The sequence below is a fragment of the Lepisma saccharinum genome, chromosome 25 (assembly GCF_977018435.1).
Source record: "Lepisma saccharinum chromosome 25, izLepSacc3.1, whole genome shotgun sequence".
NCBI lineage: Eukaryota > Metazoa > Arthropoda > Insecta > Zygentoma > Lepismatidae > Lepisma > Lepisma saccharinum.
The window spans coordinates 31,341,006-31,357,410 of NC_139253.1; the positions used below are offsets into that span (position 1 = coordinate 31,341,006).

At 38.8% G+C, this 16,405-nt stretch overlaps 1 protein-coding gene across 3 annotated transcripts in view; it reads right to left on the reverse strand.

The window, feature by feature from the left end:
- Positions 1–16,405, reverse strand: part of LOC145978632 (uncharacterized) — a 495,167-nt gene that overhangs the window by 13,916 nt on the left and 464,846 nt on the right. For all 3 annotated transcript variants that reach the window (XM_083111381.1, XM_083111383.1, XM_083111382.1), the window contains one exon: positions 1,789–1,910. In XM_083111381.1, the coding sequence (XP_082967507.1) occupies positions 1,789–1,910 (122 nt within the window). The remainder of the gene's footprint in view (positions 1–1,788; positions 1,911–16,405) is intronic.

Sequence of the window (16,405 nt, forward strand, 5' to 3'; positions counted from 1 at the left end):
AGGCTCCTCGATAGCATTCTAGTTACCTGTTACACCTTGTAATCGAGGGTACCGTGTTCAATTCCCGCTGCAGGCACATTTCTGTTGGTCAGATTGCACGATACACTTCCTATTCAACATGTGCAATTCCATTTAGCCTATTCGAACCAAAGGCAAAGGCTTAACGTAAACTTGGTATCTAACTTTTCCACGACAACAATGCTATGGAGAAAGGGAATGTGGCTGTACTTATTCTAAGAATGTTTATCACATACAATAGTATTCAATGTTGCCAATCTTGTGTTAACAAAACACTAATGGTTAATAATTATATTACTAGAAATTTCACGATGTCAACACATGTTTATGGAAATATGGTTAGTTATCATCATGCTGCTCTAGTTCCATATAGAATCGACGCATGTGTCATAATACCCACAGAAATATTTATGATTGCCGACTAATCATAATTTTGTGATGTGATTTGAGTAATTACATTTGATATGTACCTACAACTTATATAACCATGTAATGTGCGTTGTGAGGAACACGCCTGATGTTATTCACTCAACAAGCATGGACGTCTCGATGGACAGGGCAGAGGATGGCTACAGCTCTTCTCTGTAGATTGAATTTCGGGCTAGCGACTAATTCGATACGTGTAATTTCATTTGAAGTTTCATTAATTCTCATACAATTATTCATTATTGCCCTGAAACCGGTTTTGGGGGATCTATAATAATAATTTATGAACTGCCAAAAGATAGCTGGAATTAAGTATATAATTTCTTAATTACTAAATCGTAATATTAATGTATATATATATATATATATATATATATATAAGATATATATATATATATATATATATATATATATATATATATTATATATTACACATGACTTTGACTTTGTGTGTGTGCGATTACGTCATTACAGCACATAGATCCACTTGGCTAATCGCGAAGATGAAGATGAGTTATGATATGATGAAATTAATAAAGGGACACTCACAAAGAAAATCCATACCCAGGCAGGGATTCGAACCCGGGACCCCTGGCGCCGTAGCGGGCTGTGCATACCACTCCGCCACGGAGGCCGGCGGTATACTGGTATCTTTAGTAAGAGCCATTTTCAATAACGTATATTAGTGGTAGGAGCCATTGTCAATGAAGTGTATCTTTGGTAGGAATCATTGTTAATAAATTATATCTGTAGTAGGGGCCATTGTCAATGAGGTATATCTGTGGTAGGAGCCAGTGTTAATAAGATATGTCTGCGGTGGGAACTATTGTCAATAGGCCTAAGATATACTGTCAATAAATTATATGTGTGAGCCACTGTGAATAAAGTACAGGGTGTTCCACTTGCTCTCCGCCCCTGATTTTCACTTATAAAAAACAAACTAAAATTCCACTTGGTACCGACTCATACTGTACTGCTCTGTAACTGTACTGTAATCACGATCCAATGATTGAAAGCACGAACTTTCGACCGAACCCGAACAAACACGAACCACTACCAGGTGCGTCACAACAGAAGGACCAAGATCTCAGACTGAAAGCACACGTCCGTGCAATTGGCATTTTACCGCAGCATCGGCCAGACGCGCGCGCATGCCTACGCAAGGACTAGAGAGACTGTGGCGCCATATCCAATGACGTCACCACGCTTTTCATACAGCAAGATATGTCCGTAGCAAATTTCATTAAATTATGACCAATAGTTTGATTTTTATAAGCAAAAATCAGGGGCCGAGAGCGAGTGAAACATCCTGTATATCCATTGACTATTACAGGGAGAACTTACCTTCGTGTTGAGATTCTCGAGGTCTTTGCTAAGGTCCGTTTCTTGCTTTGATTTGTCCACTTGTTTTCTGGCCATGTGACCTCTAAACGACGCCTGAATCTTCGTTGCGGCGTGGCAAAGTTCTGGAAATAAACAAACGAAAAATAAAAATATTTAGAGTCCAACAATATTGAGGATAAAAATCACACAAAATTTCCAAAATGAACAAGCTTGTAATGAGACAATTGAGTTCGACTCCGGAAATCCATTTCTGTGGTTGACGCTAGAGGAAGCAACGCACTAGTTTAGATGATCATTCAACAAATGTTCGAGAATGAGTCTACAAATAAATAGACAAAACGCACAACGTAACTAAAATATTACATAAAGCTCATGCCAAAGAACGTAATGCGTTGATTGCAAGTCTGGCCACCAGACGCCGCTAGTTGCGACAACAAATTTAGGACATAATTTTTCAATAGGGCATGTATTCATGCACATACATCGAAATGATCTGATTTCTCCATGCCAAGAATACACACTGAAATCTATCGGTCAGCGGAATTATACTGAAGAAATATTATGGCTAACAAATATATAATTGCTGCGTCAAATGGTCGTCTTGCTGCATGATAACGGCAAGTCACATGCAGCGATCATCTACGTTCTCTATCATCCTCCTCACAACCTGGACCTGGGATTATAATAGTTTCGAACAGCTGAAAAAGCGTATTTATAAACCTTAGACTCAGATTTCGTCTGAATGTATGCTTGAGTAAATATGGGGCTTTGAGGAGAAACAGTATTTGCCTAAGCTTTAGCACGATCTGTTCTCTCCAACAAAGGTATCCACCTCAGTTAGTTGTTATCTCATTTGTTGGTTCAACCTCAGGCGTAGATGGGCCTCATTCGTTTTATTTCATGAGCTTTGAGAAATAGGACATCTCCAACGAAATAGGACAGCGTTCGTTTCAGAGTCAGTGTTATCAATGCAAGGATTTAAAGGAAATAAAATTAATATTATCCATTACACATAGCTGCTATGAGCTGCACATAGAACTGATTTGATCTCTACCTGAACATTTGTTCACAATGCACGTAAAATTGCATAATATAAGAATTTTAGTGAAAAGAATAGAGCTGCGGTTTTCAAGTTGTCGACCTCCGTGGCGGAGTGACTATCGCAGTGCGCCACGACGCCAGGGGTTCCGTGTTCGAATCCTGGGTAAGACATGGATGTTTCTGTGCGTGTGTGTCCTGAGTGAAGAAGTAGAGAATTACGTCAAAATTATGTGAAAGATGTGAAGGAGAATGACAAGAGTTTTCTTCCATGAAAACAGAAAAGTCGGTACGGCGTCTGACAGCCACGCGGGAGATCCAGATTCGATTCCCGGGGCGAGTGATTGCAGATGGAAATTTATATAGCAATGTTCATGCGTGGAGCGGCTCTGGGGTTCGCCCATCCTCTAATAAATGGGTACCTTGGAGCAATTTTGGGTGTAAAGGCGGCCGGAGCGTGGGCCTGATTGCTTAACCTCCAGAAATGCCAAGATTGTGAATGCGTAGGATTCTGCCTCCACATCTCTCACATGCCTTCTCTGCATGTTACAACGTGCAAACCTTGATGTGAAACTATGAATGAAAGTGTTGAAGAGCATTTCCTAAGAAAATGAAGATGGCAAGTGGCACCTTCATGAACCTAGTAATTCATTTGCTGATAATGTGACGCAGACTAAATGAAAGATTGGCTGTGGCATTGTTGTACCTAGGTATTATCCATTTTATTTCTGAGGAGAGGAGTGATTTTTTAAAAAAATCTTAGATCATTCATTGGATTTGCAAGTGTTGATATTTTTTTGTCTTAACTATAGCTTACCCGAAGGGGGGGGGGGGGCTGTCAGGCCCACAACTTTTATTATTTTCATTTTTCAACTGTGAAATGTTTTACAAAAAAATGAAAAAAGTACATTGTTCATTAGGATGTTCCAAATATTTCTCTATTATTTTTGTGTTTATAAAAACATATATTTAATGTAAATAGGAGACAAAATGAACTTGGTGGGTCTATCAGGTGCTATCTTTCAATGCGTGTAATTGGAGACACTCATGCCAGTGACAGTATAAAATTGGCTGGTAATGATGTAATTTTTGTAATTATTATAATTAATAAGCATTTATACCTCTACAAACAAAAAGACACGAATGAAAAATTATTATGGTTTATGTGAGTTCTAGTGAATGGTAAAATATGCGTATGACAATCATGAAGTAATTGGTTATTATTTTTTGTTAATGATTTAATTTTTGTAATTATTATAATTAATAAATAACTGTGTGTATATATATAATCAACATGTGTTTCCGTTATTCAATAACAAAATGGCTTCTTGAATTTTAGTGATAATAGAAGCCCTCGCCCCCTCAAGTAAGTAAGTTTCTCGTACGGCAGAATTCTTAGAAATTCTTAAGTTGCAACACTCTTCCTTTCGTCCTATCCCTAAAAATTAAAGATAATTTCTGTATTTGCTTTCTTCCATTGGTGACTTAATTTAACATCATTATTCCCGAGAATATACAGTGAAATCATTCTATTTGGTCTGGAAAGGCCAAATCTACATGTGACGCAGGGTAGTAATGGAAGGACGGAACTTTTCAATTTCCCCGAACAAGTTCCATTCCTCCGAAGAAATCAACTATTGCCTCCTTCTGCGTCTTTGAGCATCACTTCTTCGGCGAGTCCCACTGCGCCATCATCCGGGCATCAACAGCATCGGGGACGTTCTCCGGTTCCCACGTGAATCATTGAACAGGCCCGCTGGAGACGTCTTTCTCCGGATGTATTGCTCTGTGACGTCAGCATCCTTCTCCCCAGGTACAGCGAGGAGGCTACAATTCGGAAACGGTTCCTTCCAGGCATTACTTTCTCATGAAAATACACTATTCCTGGCATGTGGGACCAAGAAATGGCAGTTTGCTTTCTTTTTCATGCATGGGGAATCACTTCTGTGTGTGATGAAAGAGTTTTCCTTCTTAAACATTTGCCAGAAGCTTTCAAACATACTGTAACAATCCAAATCAGACATTGTTTACAGCTTCCTGGAAACCAAAAGCGTTCAACCAGTCTGTAACAATCCAAATCACACAGTGCTCGCAGTTTTTTTTAAAGAAAAGAGTCCAATGGGAATATAACAATCCAAATCAGACAGTGTTTGCAGCTTCCTGGAAAAACAAAAGCGTTCAACCAGTCTGCAACAATCCAAATTACACAGTGTTCGCAGGTTTGCAAATAAGATATTCCAACGGGACTATAACTATCCAAATCAGACACTGTTTTTAGCTCCTTAGACAGCAAAGAGTGTTCAACCAGACATTAATCCAAATCAATGTTCACAACTTCTTAGATAAAGAATAGCTTCCAATAGAACTGCAACAATCCAAATCATACAATGTTTGCAGCTTCTTGGATAAAACCAAAGGCTTCAAGAATTGATTGATTGATTGAATTGGTGTTTTAAGTCCACTTTATGCACAGTAAAGCTAATCGGGACTGGGCCTACAGTTTAAAGTGGGATCCGAACCACCATGTGCCTTCACCGGGTATCGAACCCGGGACCCCTTGATTACAAGGCGACGACGCTACCACTACGTCATCGGGGAGGCCAAAGGCTTCAAGAAGACTGTAACAATTCTAATCAGACAATGTCTACAGCTTCTGGGATAAACAAAAGCATTCAGCCAAACTATAAAATTCCTGACATTTACACCTATTGGAAAACCATAGACGTTCAACCTGGCTGAAACAAACCAAATAATACAATGTTTGCAGATTCTTGGATAATCAAAACCATTTAAGCATACTAAAACAACCCAAATCAGACAATGTTTGCTGCTTCTTAGACAGTAAGCAGCTATCAACCAGACTTAACCCAAATACATCTTGCAAACTTTTTAGATAAAGAAAAGCTTCCAATAAGACTGCAACAATACAAATCAAACAATGATTGCAGCTTCTTGGATAACCAATAGTATACAACCAGACTGTAACAATCCCAATCAGACAATGTTTACAGCTTCCGAGATCAACGAAAGCGTTCGATCACACTATTACATTCCTAATCCACTGTTTCTAAGGAAGTTTTAAGACTATTCTTACCTTTTTTAATGTGTTAATTTAAATTATTAACCTTTCTCGAGGGGGTTTTACACCCACTTTTTTAACTTTAAGGTAAGAGTTTTAGATAAGAGGATTTTCCTCGTATACCTAGAAGGGTGCAAAATGACCTTACATGCCGAAACACTCAAACAATGTAACTCATTCAATCAGTAATTCAATTGGATATTTGCAGCTTTAAGACAATCAAAGTCGTTCAGCCAGACAAGAATCATATGGAACACAGCGTCAAGGATAAACAGATATGTCCAGACTCAAAACTCTACAACAAATCTTTACAGGTAACTGGAAACTTCAAATCAGATCGTAACATTCGTGGTGGCAAAGTTGTTGCAACTACAGTAGATGCGTCTATTCAACAGCCAAAAGCCCGACCCTGTGGCCGAGTGGTTAGCACATCGCGCTGCGACGCCAAGGGTCCCGGGTTCGAATCCCGGTCGGGCTTGGTTGTTTGTGAATGTCCATTCATCAATTTCATCATTTCATCACTCATCCCCATCTTCGCAAATTAGCCAAGAGGCACCAAACGCGAAGTAAAATAAACTAAATCAATCAATCAATCAATCAACAGCCAAAAATACTGCTTTTGATTTTGTAACAATATAAATCTAGTCCAACAACTCCATAGAAGCAGTGTGTATTGTGTATTTGCATGGTTACTTCACCACGAACACCTTGAGAATGTGTTGACTTTCATGCAACCCAAGAAAATGTTTATTTTGATATGTGCAAGGAAAACTCCCTTATGGTGGAAGAAACTATTAAAAAATAAATTCTAAGGCTGAAAGAGCGTGTGAGTTGTATACACTGAGAGCTTTTCTAATATACAACCCCAAAGTTCCTTAGTTTGACACGAACCGGGATCATATAACCAAGTGAAGGATTCGTATCTTAAGCAAGAAATATAAGGGAGAAAGATATACAAAAAACATCGTTAAAAAAGTTACGATACAGCTCCTTATCAACTTGCAGACTTCGGAACTTGGGCTTTATACATCACACAGTGGCCCAACTTTCCAATTACTCTTAATCCACATGGTGTTTAACTTTCAGGAGTCCAAGGCGTCCCGGGGGAGGAACCTGGATTCCGGATGCCGCAAGCTTCATCACACAGCCTTGCTGTGATTGCGTGCATAAATCTGAAGCGGTGAAGGTCCTGACGTCTCCTGCCGGGTTCCTCAGATACCTCCTTGTGATGAGAACTAAAGGCTTTTGGCTCCCAGAAAGGGAGGTTAATTTGTCGCTCACTTGGCGAGCGAGGCGCCGCTCTTTTTCTCACATTTTTTACCTCCGCCTCCAAGGAACTGAGTTATATGGCAGACCTGACTAACTTAAAGCCTTCATAAGATTTTGCTGAGACAATAGTACCTGAAATCTATCAGGCATTGTTTGCAGCTTCTTGGATAACCAAGAACCTTCAACTAGACTAAGAAAATCCAAATAAAACAATGTTTGCAGCTTCTTGGTTAACCAGAAGGCTTCAACTAGATTCAGACAATCCAAATAACAATATTTGCAGCTTCTTGGATAATCAAAAGAACAATCTTTACAGCTTCTTGGATAACCAAAAGCCTTCAACTCGATTCAGCAAATAAAACAATGCTTGCAGCTCCATGAATAACCAAAGGCCTTCAACTACACCCAGAGAATTCAAATAAAACAATGTTTGCAGCTTCTTGGATAATCAAAAGAACAATTTTTACAGATTCTTGGATAACCAAAAGCCTTCGACTAGATTCAGCAAATAAAACAATTCTTGCAGCTCCTTGAATAACCAAAGGCCTTCAACTACACCCAGAGAATTCAAATAAAACAATGTTTGCAGCTTCTTGGATAACCAAAACCCTTCAACTAGATTCAGCAAATAAAACAATGCATGCAGCTCCTTGAATAACCAAAGGCCTTCAACTACACTCAGAGAATCCAAATAAAACAATCTTTGCAGCTTCTTGGATAACCAAAAGCCATCAACTAGACTCAGCAAATAAAACAATGCTTGCAGCTCCTTGAATAACCAAAGGCCTTCAACTACACCCAGAGAATTCAAATAAAACAATGTTTGCAGCTCCTTGAATAACTAAAAGCCTTCAACTACATTCAGAGAATTCAAATAAAACAATGTTTGCAGCTTCTTGGATAACCAAAAGCCTTCAACTACACTCAGAGAATCCAAATAAAACAATCTTTGCAGCTTCTTGGATAACCAAAAGCCTTCAACTAGACTCGGCAAATAAAACAATGTTTCAGCTCCTTGAATAACCAAAAGCCTTCAACTACACTCAGAGAATTCAAATAAAACAATGTTTGCAGCTCCTTGAATAACTAAAAGCCTTCAACTACATTCAGAGAATTCAAATAAAACAATGTTTGCAGCTTCTTGGATAACCAAAAGCCTTCAACTAGACTCAGCAAATAAAACTATGTTTCAGCTCCTTGAATAACCAAAAGCCTTCAACTACACTCAGAGAATTCAAATAAAACAATGTTTGCAGCTCCTTGAATAACTAAAAGCCTTCAACTACATTCAGAGAATTCAAATAAAACAATGTTTACAGCTTCTTGGATAACCGAAACCCTTCAACTACACTCAGAGAATCCAAATAAAACAATGTTTGCAGCTTCTTGGGTAATCAAAAGCCTTCAGCTAGACTCAGCAAATAAAACAATGTTTCAGCTCCTTGAATAACCAAAAGCCTTCAACTACACTCAGAGAATTCAAATAAAACAATGTTTGCAGCTCCTTGAATAACTAAAAGCCTTCAACTACATTCAGAGAATTCAAATAAAACAATGTTTACAGCTTCTTGGATAACCGAAACCCTTCAACTACACTCAGAGAATTCAAATAAAACAATGTTTGCAGCTCCTTGAATAACTAAAAGCCTTCAACTACATTCAGAGAATTCAAATAAAACAATGTTTGCAGCTTCTTGGATAACCAAAAGCCATCAACTAGACTCAGCAAATAAAACAATGCTTGCAGCTCCTTGAATAACCAAAGGCCTTCAACTACACCCAGAGAATTCAAATAAAACAATGTTTGCAGCTCCTTGAATAACTAAAAGCCTTCAACTACATTCAGAGAATTCAAATAAAACAATGTTTGCAGCTCCTTGAATAACTAAAAGCCTTCAACTACATTCAGAGAATTCAAATAAAACAATGTTTACAGCTTCTTGGATAACCGAAACCCTTCAACTACACTCAGAGAATCCAAATAAAACAATGTTTGCAGCTTCTTGGGTAACCAAAAGCCTTCAGCTAGACTCAGCAAATAAAACAATGTTTGCAGCTCCTTGAATAACTAAAAGCCTTCAACTAGACTCAGCAAATAAAACAATGTTTTCAGCTTCTTGGATAACCAAAAGCATCAAACAGAGTGTAACAATCCAAATCAGACAATGTTGGTTCAGTGTATCATGGGTTGTGCTTAAATTTGATTTGCATAGTAGTATGGTCAATAGCTTTAATGTCTTGAGACTCAATGAACCTCAGCTTGGGTTCGAATCTCGTCCGGGGCATGGGTGTTCTTTGTGAGTGTCCCTTAATCAATTATATCATAGCATCACTCATTCTCATGTTAGAGATTAGCTAAAGTGGTAGAAGAGCGAAGCAAAAGAAACCAAATCAAGCAATCAAAAACAAATCAACTTCTTGCATGCGGGGCCTCCCCGATGGCATAGTGGTAACTTCGTTACCTTCAAATCAAGAGGTCCAGGGTTCGATACCTGGTGGTGACGATATTTGTAGGGACTTGCTGCCAGTGCAGGAAAGAATACACAGCATCCTTTTCAGATTTGTATCAAAGTCTGTTGTACACAAATAGAGATCGCACTTCATTACCTAACGTTCTGCGCTCAATATGGTGACCTGCCGTAATGTGACACTACAAGAGTTAAGTTTTCTCGTTTGAAAATATGATTGGAAAATGGGGTGCGGAAGCACCGCTTCGCATCCCCTTGGCGCCGCCCCTTCACGTAGTGTGACGAACTGCGTCAGCAGACGAAAATGCCTTCCGTGCCTCGTTCCTATTGGCACTCTGTACACTTCCATGCTTTTTCGAAACAATTAAAAAGACAACTGTGAAAGGGTCGGACGTTCTGTTAATTAAAATATGATAAAAAAATAGAGATTTGAAAGGTGGCAAAATATAGAAACACATCGATATAAGAGTTAACTTGGCCTGGAAGTTAAAGTTTATAAGTATTTAGAAAACAAAAGGAAGCCATTAGGATTATAGCAGGAATAAAGCCTAGGGAATCGTGCAAAATATTAACCCTCCCTTCACTACATATATGAAATGGCATTATATGCGAGAAAAATATTATGCCACGAAGTACAATAGAACACACATATAACACCCGAAATAAACAACTTCTAAAGCCATACTTCACCAGGCTAACATTAGTTCAAGAAGACCCCGAAGAGATGGCAATTAAAATCATCAATAACCTACCTAATGATATAAAATCAGAAAATATGACAAGGTTCAAAATCAAATTGAAAACTAAATGAGGAACACTATAGTGTCAGTGAATATTTAAATTGTAAATTATAGAAATTTTGTAATTATAAGTTTTGTCTGAACTGTACTGAATCCTCCAAATAGCAATGTACATTGTTTATATGGAATAATAAAATTCAAATCCAATTCAATGTAGACCCTGTAAAGGGAGTATGTCTGAGAACAATCACACTACCGTTGAGGTTAACCAAGACAGCACAAATATGCTGGTACCCGCCTCATTTATTCTAATTCTCATTTCCTTTGCTCTTCCTTGTTGCCGAGTGGAGTTCACAAAACATCTCTCCTGAGCTGGGTCCACATTACATAGCCAGCGTGGCGTTGCCATACCATCAGCTACCTAGAGCACTGGAATTATTGAAAATCGAGCACTTCGTCTCGTGTTTCTGTTGATGTCTTCGTTTCCCTGCCCTTTCGAAAGCTTCGGCAACAATGGAGCACGCCGAGAGATAAGGGCACATCAAGACAACCTCCTCTCAGCAAGGAAGAAGGCGGCTGGATCGATATCTTGGTCGATAAACACGTGGCAGCGGCCAGCCAACGTACAGAGCCGTGCGCTTGTTGGCAATGTTGCCAGCCCGTGCTTTTTTATTGTTTCTGCAGTGAGGATGTGGAAGATCCGGCACCGAGCAAGAAAGACCTCGTGGGTACGTCAAGAACTGATTCGTTTGCCACGATTCCGGTACACAGCTGCAATGGGCCTATGTATAGCACTGGACACGTTGATGTGTAAGAATACAATGCAAGTAGTGACAGAGCGATTAGTATAGGGTATTACTCAGCCAATGGTTCTAGGTTCGAATCCCACGTTTAATTTTGTTCGTTCCTTTAAATATTTCAATTAGTTCCTTTATTATTGGAATAATTAAATCAAGAACACTTAGGTGGATAGGTCATGTGGCACGAATGGGAAAGGAAAGAAGAGTTTACAGGATTCTTGCCGGGAAACCTGATGGTAAGAGACCTGTAGGAACACCAAGACGAAGATGGAGGGATAACGTTGAGATGGACCTAAAGAAAATCGGTAATGATGGAAAAAGATTGGATTGATCTTGCCCAGGATAGGGACAGATGGAAGGCTTGTGTTGCTGCAGCCATAAACCTTCGGGTTTAAGGAGGCTAGAGAGTTAGTTAGAGTTACTTGATTGATTATTTTACGTTGATTTTCTTCCACTTTTGGCTAATCGTCATGATGAGAATAAGTGATGATATGATTCAATTGATGAAGGGACACTCACAAAGAACACGAAAGTAGAGGTTTTTTTTATCGTTTAGTACTAAATTACAGTATTTAGAACTAAGTCATATATATATTTATGTGAATAATGTATGGGTTTATGCATTATTCATAAATTTATATTAATATATTTATAAAACTCATACATGATTCAAATAAAAAAGGGATTATTTAATTCTAACATAGGCGTGCGCACGGGGGGGGGGGGGGCAAGGGAGGCAGTCCCCCCTAATCATGGACGTCCGCAGATTTTTTCAACGGAGAGACAGGCAAGGTATTTTTCCATGGGGTATATTTCCCCGATAATAGTGTTGCCCCCTCAAAAAACAACACTTGAATTTGAAATTATTGCATTAATATGAATTACTATGACTGAAATCAAAATTATACGTGTGAAATATACACTTTTAGCTCGACATTCGATTTCTAAAGGGGGGGGGTGGCCATCTTTGCTCCCCCTTCCAGACGTCCATGTCCCTACATTATTATACTTTCACCTAGAAATTAAGTGTTGAGGAATCATATCGCTGTTATTAAACGATATTATACTCTTAAAGAAAATAAAGTATTTTCAAGCCGATTAAAGTTCAAAGCGACTATGGGAGAAAGGGGTGCAGTGGGGCATCCACAGAGGGCGCAATGAGCATTGCCCCTCCCCAACCTTGGATGGAAATCAATTCTAAGGGGAGCAGAGGGGGCAAACATTGAGGTAACAGAAAGCAAGACTAGTAGAATCTTAGAGTAGCAGGACAAAATGATACTCAAGATGTAATTAGTTTTCACGTCTTTCTTGCATTATTTCTTCTAGATGGCCAAGAGCATCTGCAGGGTGTCACAAAGGGAAATTGCACCCCTCGATAACAAATTTTATACAAATAATAATACATTTCGTAAAATGTTCTTGCTCGCTTCACTCGCAGTGTCTACTTTTCTTAGTCTTGTCAAGTTCAGAGCTGTAGCTAGGGCGGCGGGAATTGGCCCTGGGCGCCGAACGATCTACGAGTAAATGAAGAAAATTGTAAAAGAGAATGCCATGGTGCCCCATGAATTCTGAATTCTTTTGTGCCATAATAAATCAATATTGTTTTCAGTTTGCAAAAATTTGGATCTAAAAATTTTCTTGTTTTCTGTAATGCATTGTAAATTACCAGATAGAGAAGTTATAACTTCTAAGTAATTCAGACTCTTGCTGTTAAACAGTTTTATCTTAAATGCATGAATACAAATGTTTGGAGCGCGGCACATTTCAGAGACAATTTATTTATTTATTCGTTATGGTGCCTCTATGTTGCTGAATATATATATATACACGTCAATACATCAATGCAATGATACTAAAACAGTGAGATAAAATTGAGTTTTTCTTGCTCGACTGAAATTTCATCAAGACTTTTGTCCCCGCCCCCTAATCAGAGGGTCTGCCTACGCTTCTAAATATACATAAGCTAGTTCTAAATATTGTAATTTAGTTCTAAACAGTAATAAACCGACACACGAAAGTGTTATAACCTCTACTCACGAATGCCAAGACCGGAATTCGAACCCAGGACCTCGAGCACCGTAGTGCACTGTGCAAACCACTCCACCACAGAGGTCGGTTTTGTTCCTTTGTGTTTGCCTCTCCCATCAACTTCATCTAATCATCATTCTAAACATCGCCATTAAGTTAGAGAGGTAGAAGATATAATTTACCCAAAAATCAAGTAAAGTTCTATATTTTACCAGAAGCACTTTCGTCAGATAACATTTCTATTCTTAACATCGAGGTCGAGTATGTATGGAGCTCTACCTCAACACCATGATACAGGAAGAGGTTTGACCGATTTGAGTGGCTACAAACTTCACTTCTGAAAATCTCTTTAGCTTTCAAATGAGCTCAGGACAAATATCACGGGTTTCGGAAATTTTACGTTTCTTGAAACCTCCTACAGAAAAATCCCTACATGGAGAATATGTCAAATTTTATAAAATGGGAGTAATATTTCCTAATGTGGAACTGCATGCTTTTGGAAATAATGTAGGCAAGAGAAAAAATAAACACGTTCTAAAACAGAAGAGAATGACACCAAATTCAGCTCTCTAGGTCAAATAGTTTTTGATTTACAGCTGTTTAAAGGTTTCAAAATGTCAAAATATTGCGATTGTTAAGTTTTGAAAGTCAATAGCTCAAATCTAAGGGCACCAAAAATCTGAAATTTTACAGTTTTTATCAACATTGACAGTACTTCCAATATGCCAAAAATTGTTAATATCTGAGATTCCAAGGTTCAGAGCATTGGTTGATTTGACATGGAATGACCCAAATGCCTATTTTCGGTTTCCTTACAAGTGCATTCAGGAAGCATAAGAAGTGTTTTTCGGTTTGCTTACAAGTGCATTCAGGAAGCAAAAGAAGTGTTTTTCGGTTTCCTAACAAGTGCATTCAGGAAGCATAAGAAGTGTTTATCGGTTTCCTTACAAGTGCATTCAGGAAGCATAAGAAGTGTTTTTCGGTTTCCTTACAAGTGCATTCAGGAAGCATAAGAAGTGTTTTTCGGTTTCCTTACAAGTGCATTCAGGAAGCATAAGAACAGTTTTTAAATTTCCTTGCAAGTGTATTGAGGAAGCATAAGAAGCGTTTTTCGGTTTCCTTACAAGTGCATTCAGGAAGCATAAGAAGTGTTTTTCGGTTTCCTTACAAGTGCATTCAGGAATCATAAGAAGTGTTTTCGGTTTCCTTACAAATGCATTCAGGAAGCATAAGAAGTGTTTTTCGGTTTCCTTACAAGTGCATTCAGGAAGCATAAGAAGTGTTTTTCGGTTTCCTTACAAGTGCATTCAGGAAGCAAGAGAAGTGTTTTTCGGTTTCCTTACAAGTGCATTCAGGAAGCATAAGAACAGTTTTTAAATTTCCTTGCAAGTGTATTGAGGAAGCATAAGAAGCGTTTTTCGGTTTCCTTACAAGTGCATTCAGGAAGCATAAGAAGTGTTTTTCGGTTTCCTTACAAGTGCATTCAGGAAGCATAAGAAGTGTTTTTAAATTTCCTTACAAGTGCATTCAGGAAGCATGAGAAGTGTTTTTCGGTTTACTTACAAGTGCAATCAGGAAGCATAAGAAGTGTTTTTCGGTTTCCTTACAAGTGCATTCAGGAAGCATGAGAAGTGTTTTTCGGTTTACTTACAAGTGCAATCAGGAAGCATAAGAAGTGTTTTTCGGTTTCCTTACAAGTGCATTCAGGAAGCATGAGAAGTGTTTTTCGGTTTCCTTACAAGTGCATTCAGGAAGCATGAGAAGTGTTTTTCGGTTTCCTTACAAGTGCATTCAGGAAGCAAAAGAAGTGTTTTTCGGTTTCCTAACAAGTGCATTCAGGAAGCATAAGAAGTGTTTATCGGTTTCCTTACAAGTGCATTCAGGAAGCATAAGAACAGTTTTTAAATTTCCTTGCAAGTGTATTGAGGAAGCATAAGAAGCGTTTTTCGGTTTCCTTACAAGTGCATTCAGGAAGCATAAGAAGTGTTTTTCCATTTCCTTACAAGTGCATTCAGGAAGCATAAGAAGTGTTTTTCGGTTTCCTAACAAGTGCAATCAGGAAGCATAAGAAGTGTTTTTCGGTTTCCTTACAAGTGCATTCAGGAAGCATGAGAAGTGTTTTTCGGTTTCCTTACAAGTGCATTCAGGAAGCATAAGAAGTGTTTTTCGGTTTCCTTACAAGTGCATTCAGGAAGCATAAGAAGTGTTTTTCGGTTTCCTTACAAGTGCATTCAGGAAGCATAAGAAAGTGCCCCTAGTCCACTGGCGAGGAGAATTTACAATAAATATAAGAGTAAAGAGAGTGTGGCCATCTTTGCGTCATCTTTAATTTACAGACAAGATTACAAATAGAAACAAAGTCTATTCTCTAAAGAGAAACTCTATCCATCACTGCTTGTTTCCTTTATAGGCACCCCTGACTATACTGATGGCATTTCGAGATGGCGGCTGGGATACAACGAATCAACCATCAGTTCAATTCTCTTCGACTAACATCGGACATTTTCGTGTCACAAGGCATCGAAAGCTGCTGACGGAATGAAACAAATGAGCGTCGGATACACACCATGTTGCCAAACGAGAAATGAGAGAGAGAGAGAGAGAGAGAGAGAGAGAGAGAGAGAGAGAGAGAGAGAGAGAGAGAGTTGAGCAGCGCCGTTACTGGATAGAAGTTGTACAATAGGTCACAAAGCACGGAAAAGTAGTACAAAAAACACCCAAACACTGTACAAATAAGGTCATAAAGCAACTGACAAAACAGACGCACGCTTGGCACCGTTACGATGAGAGAGCGATGTTACCCCTACAGCTTTTACTTCGCAACTGAGGTTGCTGACACTCATCGAGCCTCAAATCCCCGAAGATGATTGGTGGACAGATGTAGCTATGGAGGTCAGCCGCCAGTTGAGCCCGCGATCAGTATAGGCACGTTGAACGACCGCCCTCCCCCTCCTAAAAAAAATGCTCCGAAGATTCCAGGTTCGAGTCATGGCCTGCATGAATTTTCCATTGCAAGTGCCCCGTCATCAATTGATTCTAATTAATAATCATCCCTAATAGATCCCCAACGTAGCGATTATCACAAAGTGACGCAAAAGCAAGTCTTTTAATTCTTAATGTTTATTAATTGAAACGTCCCAGTAGCTTCTTGAGAATTTATAAGGACTTTTCCTAATTGCTAATGATACAATTATT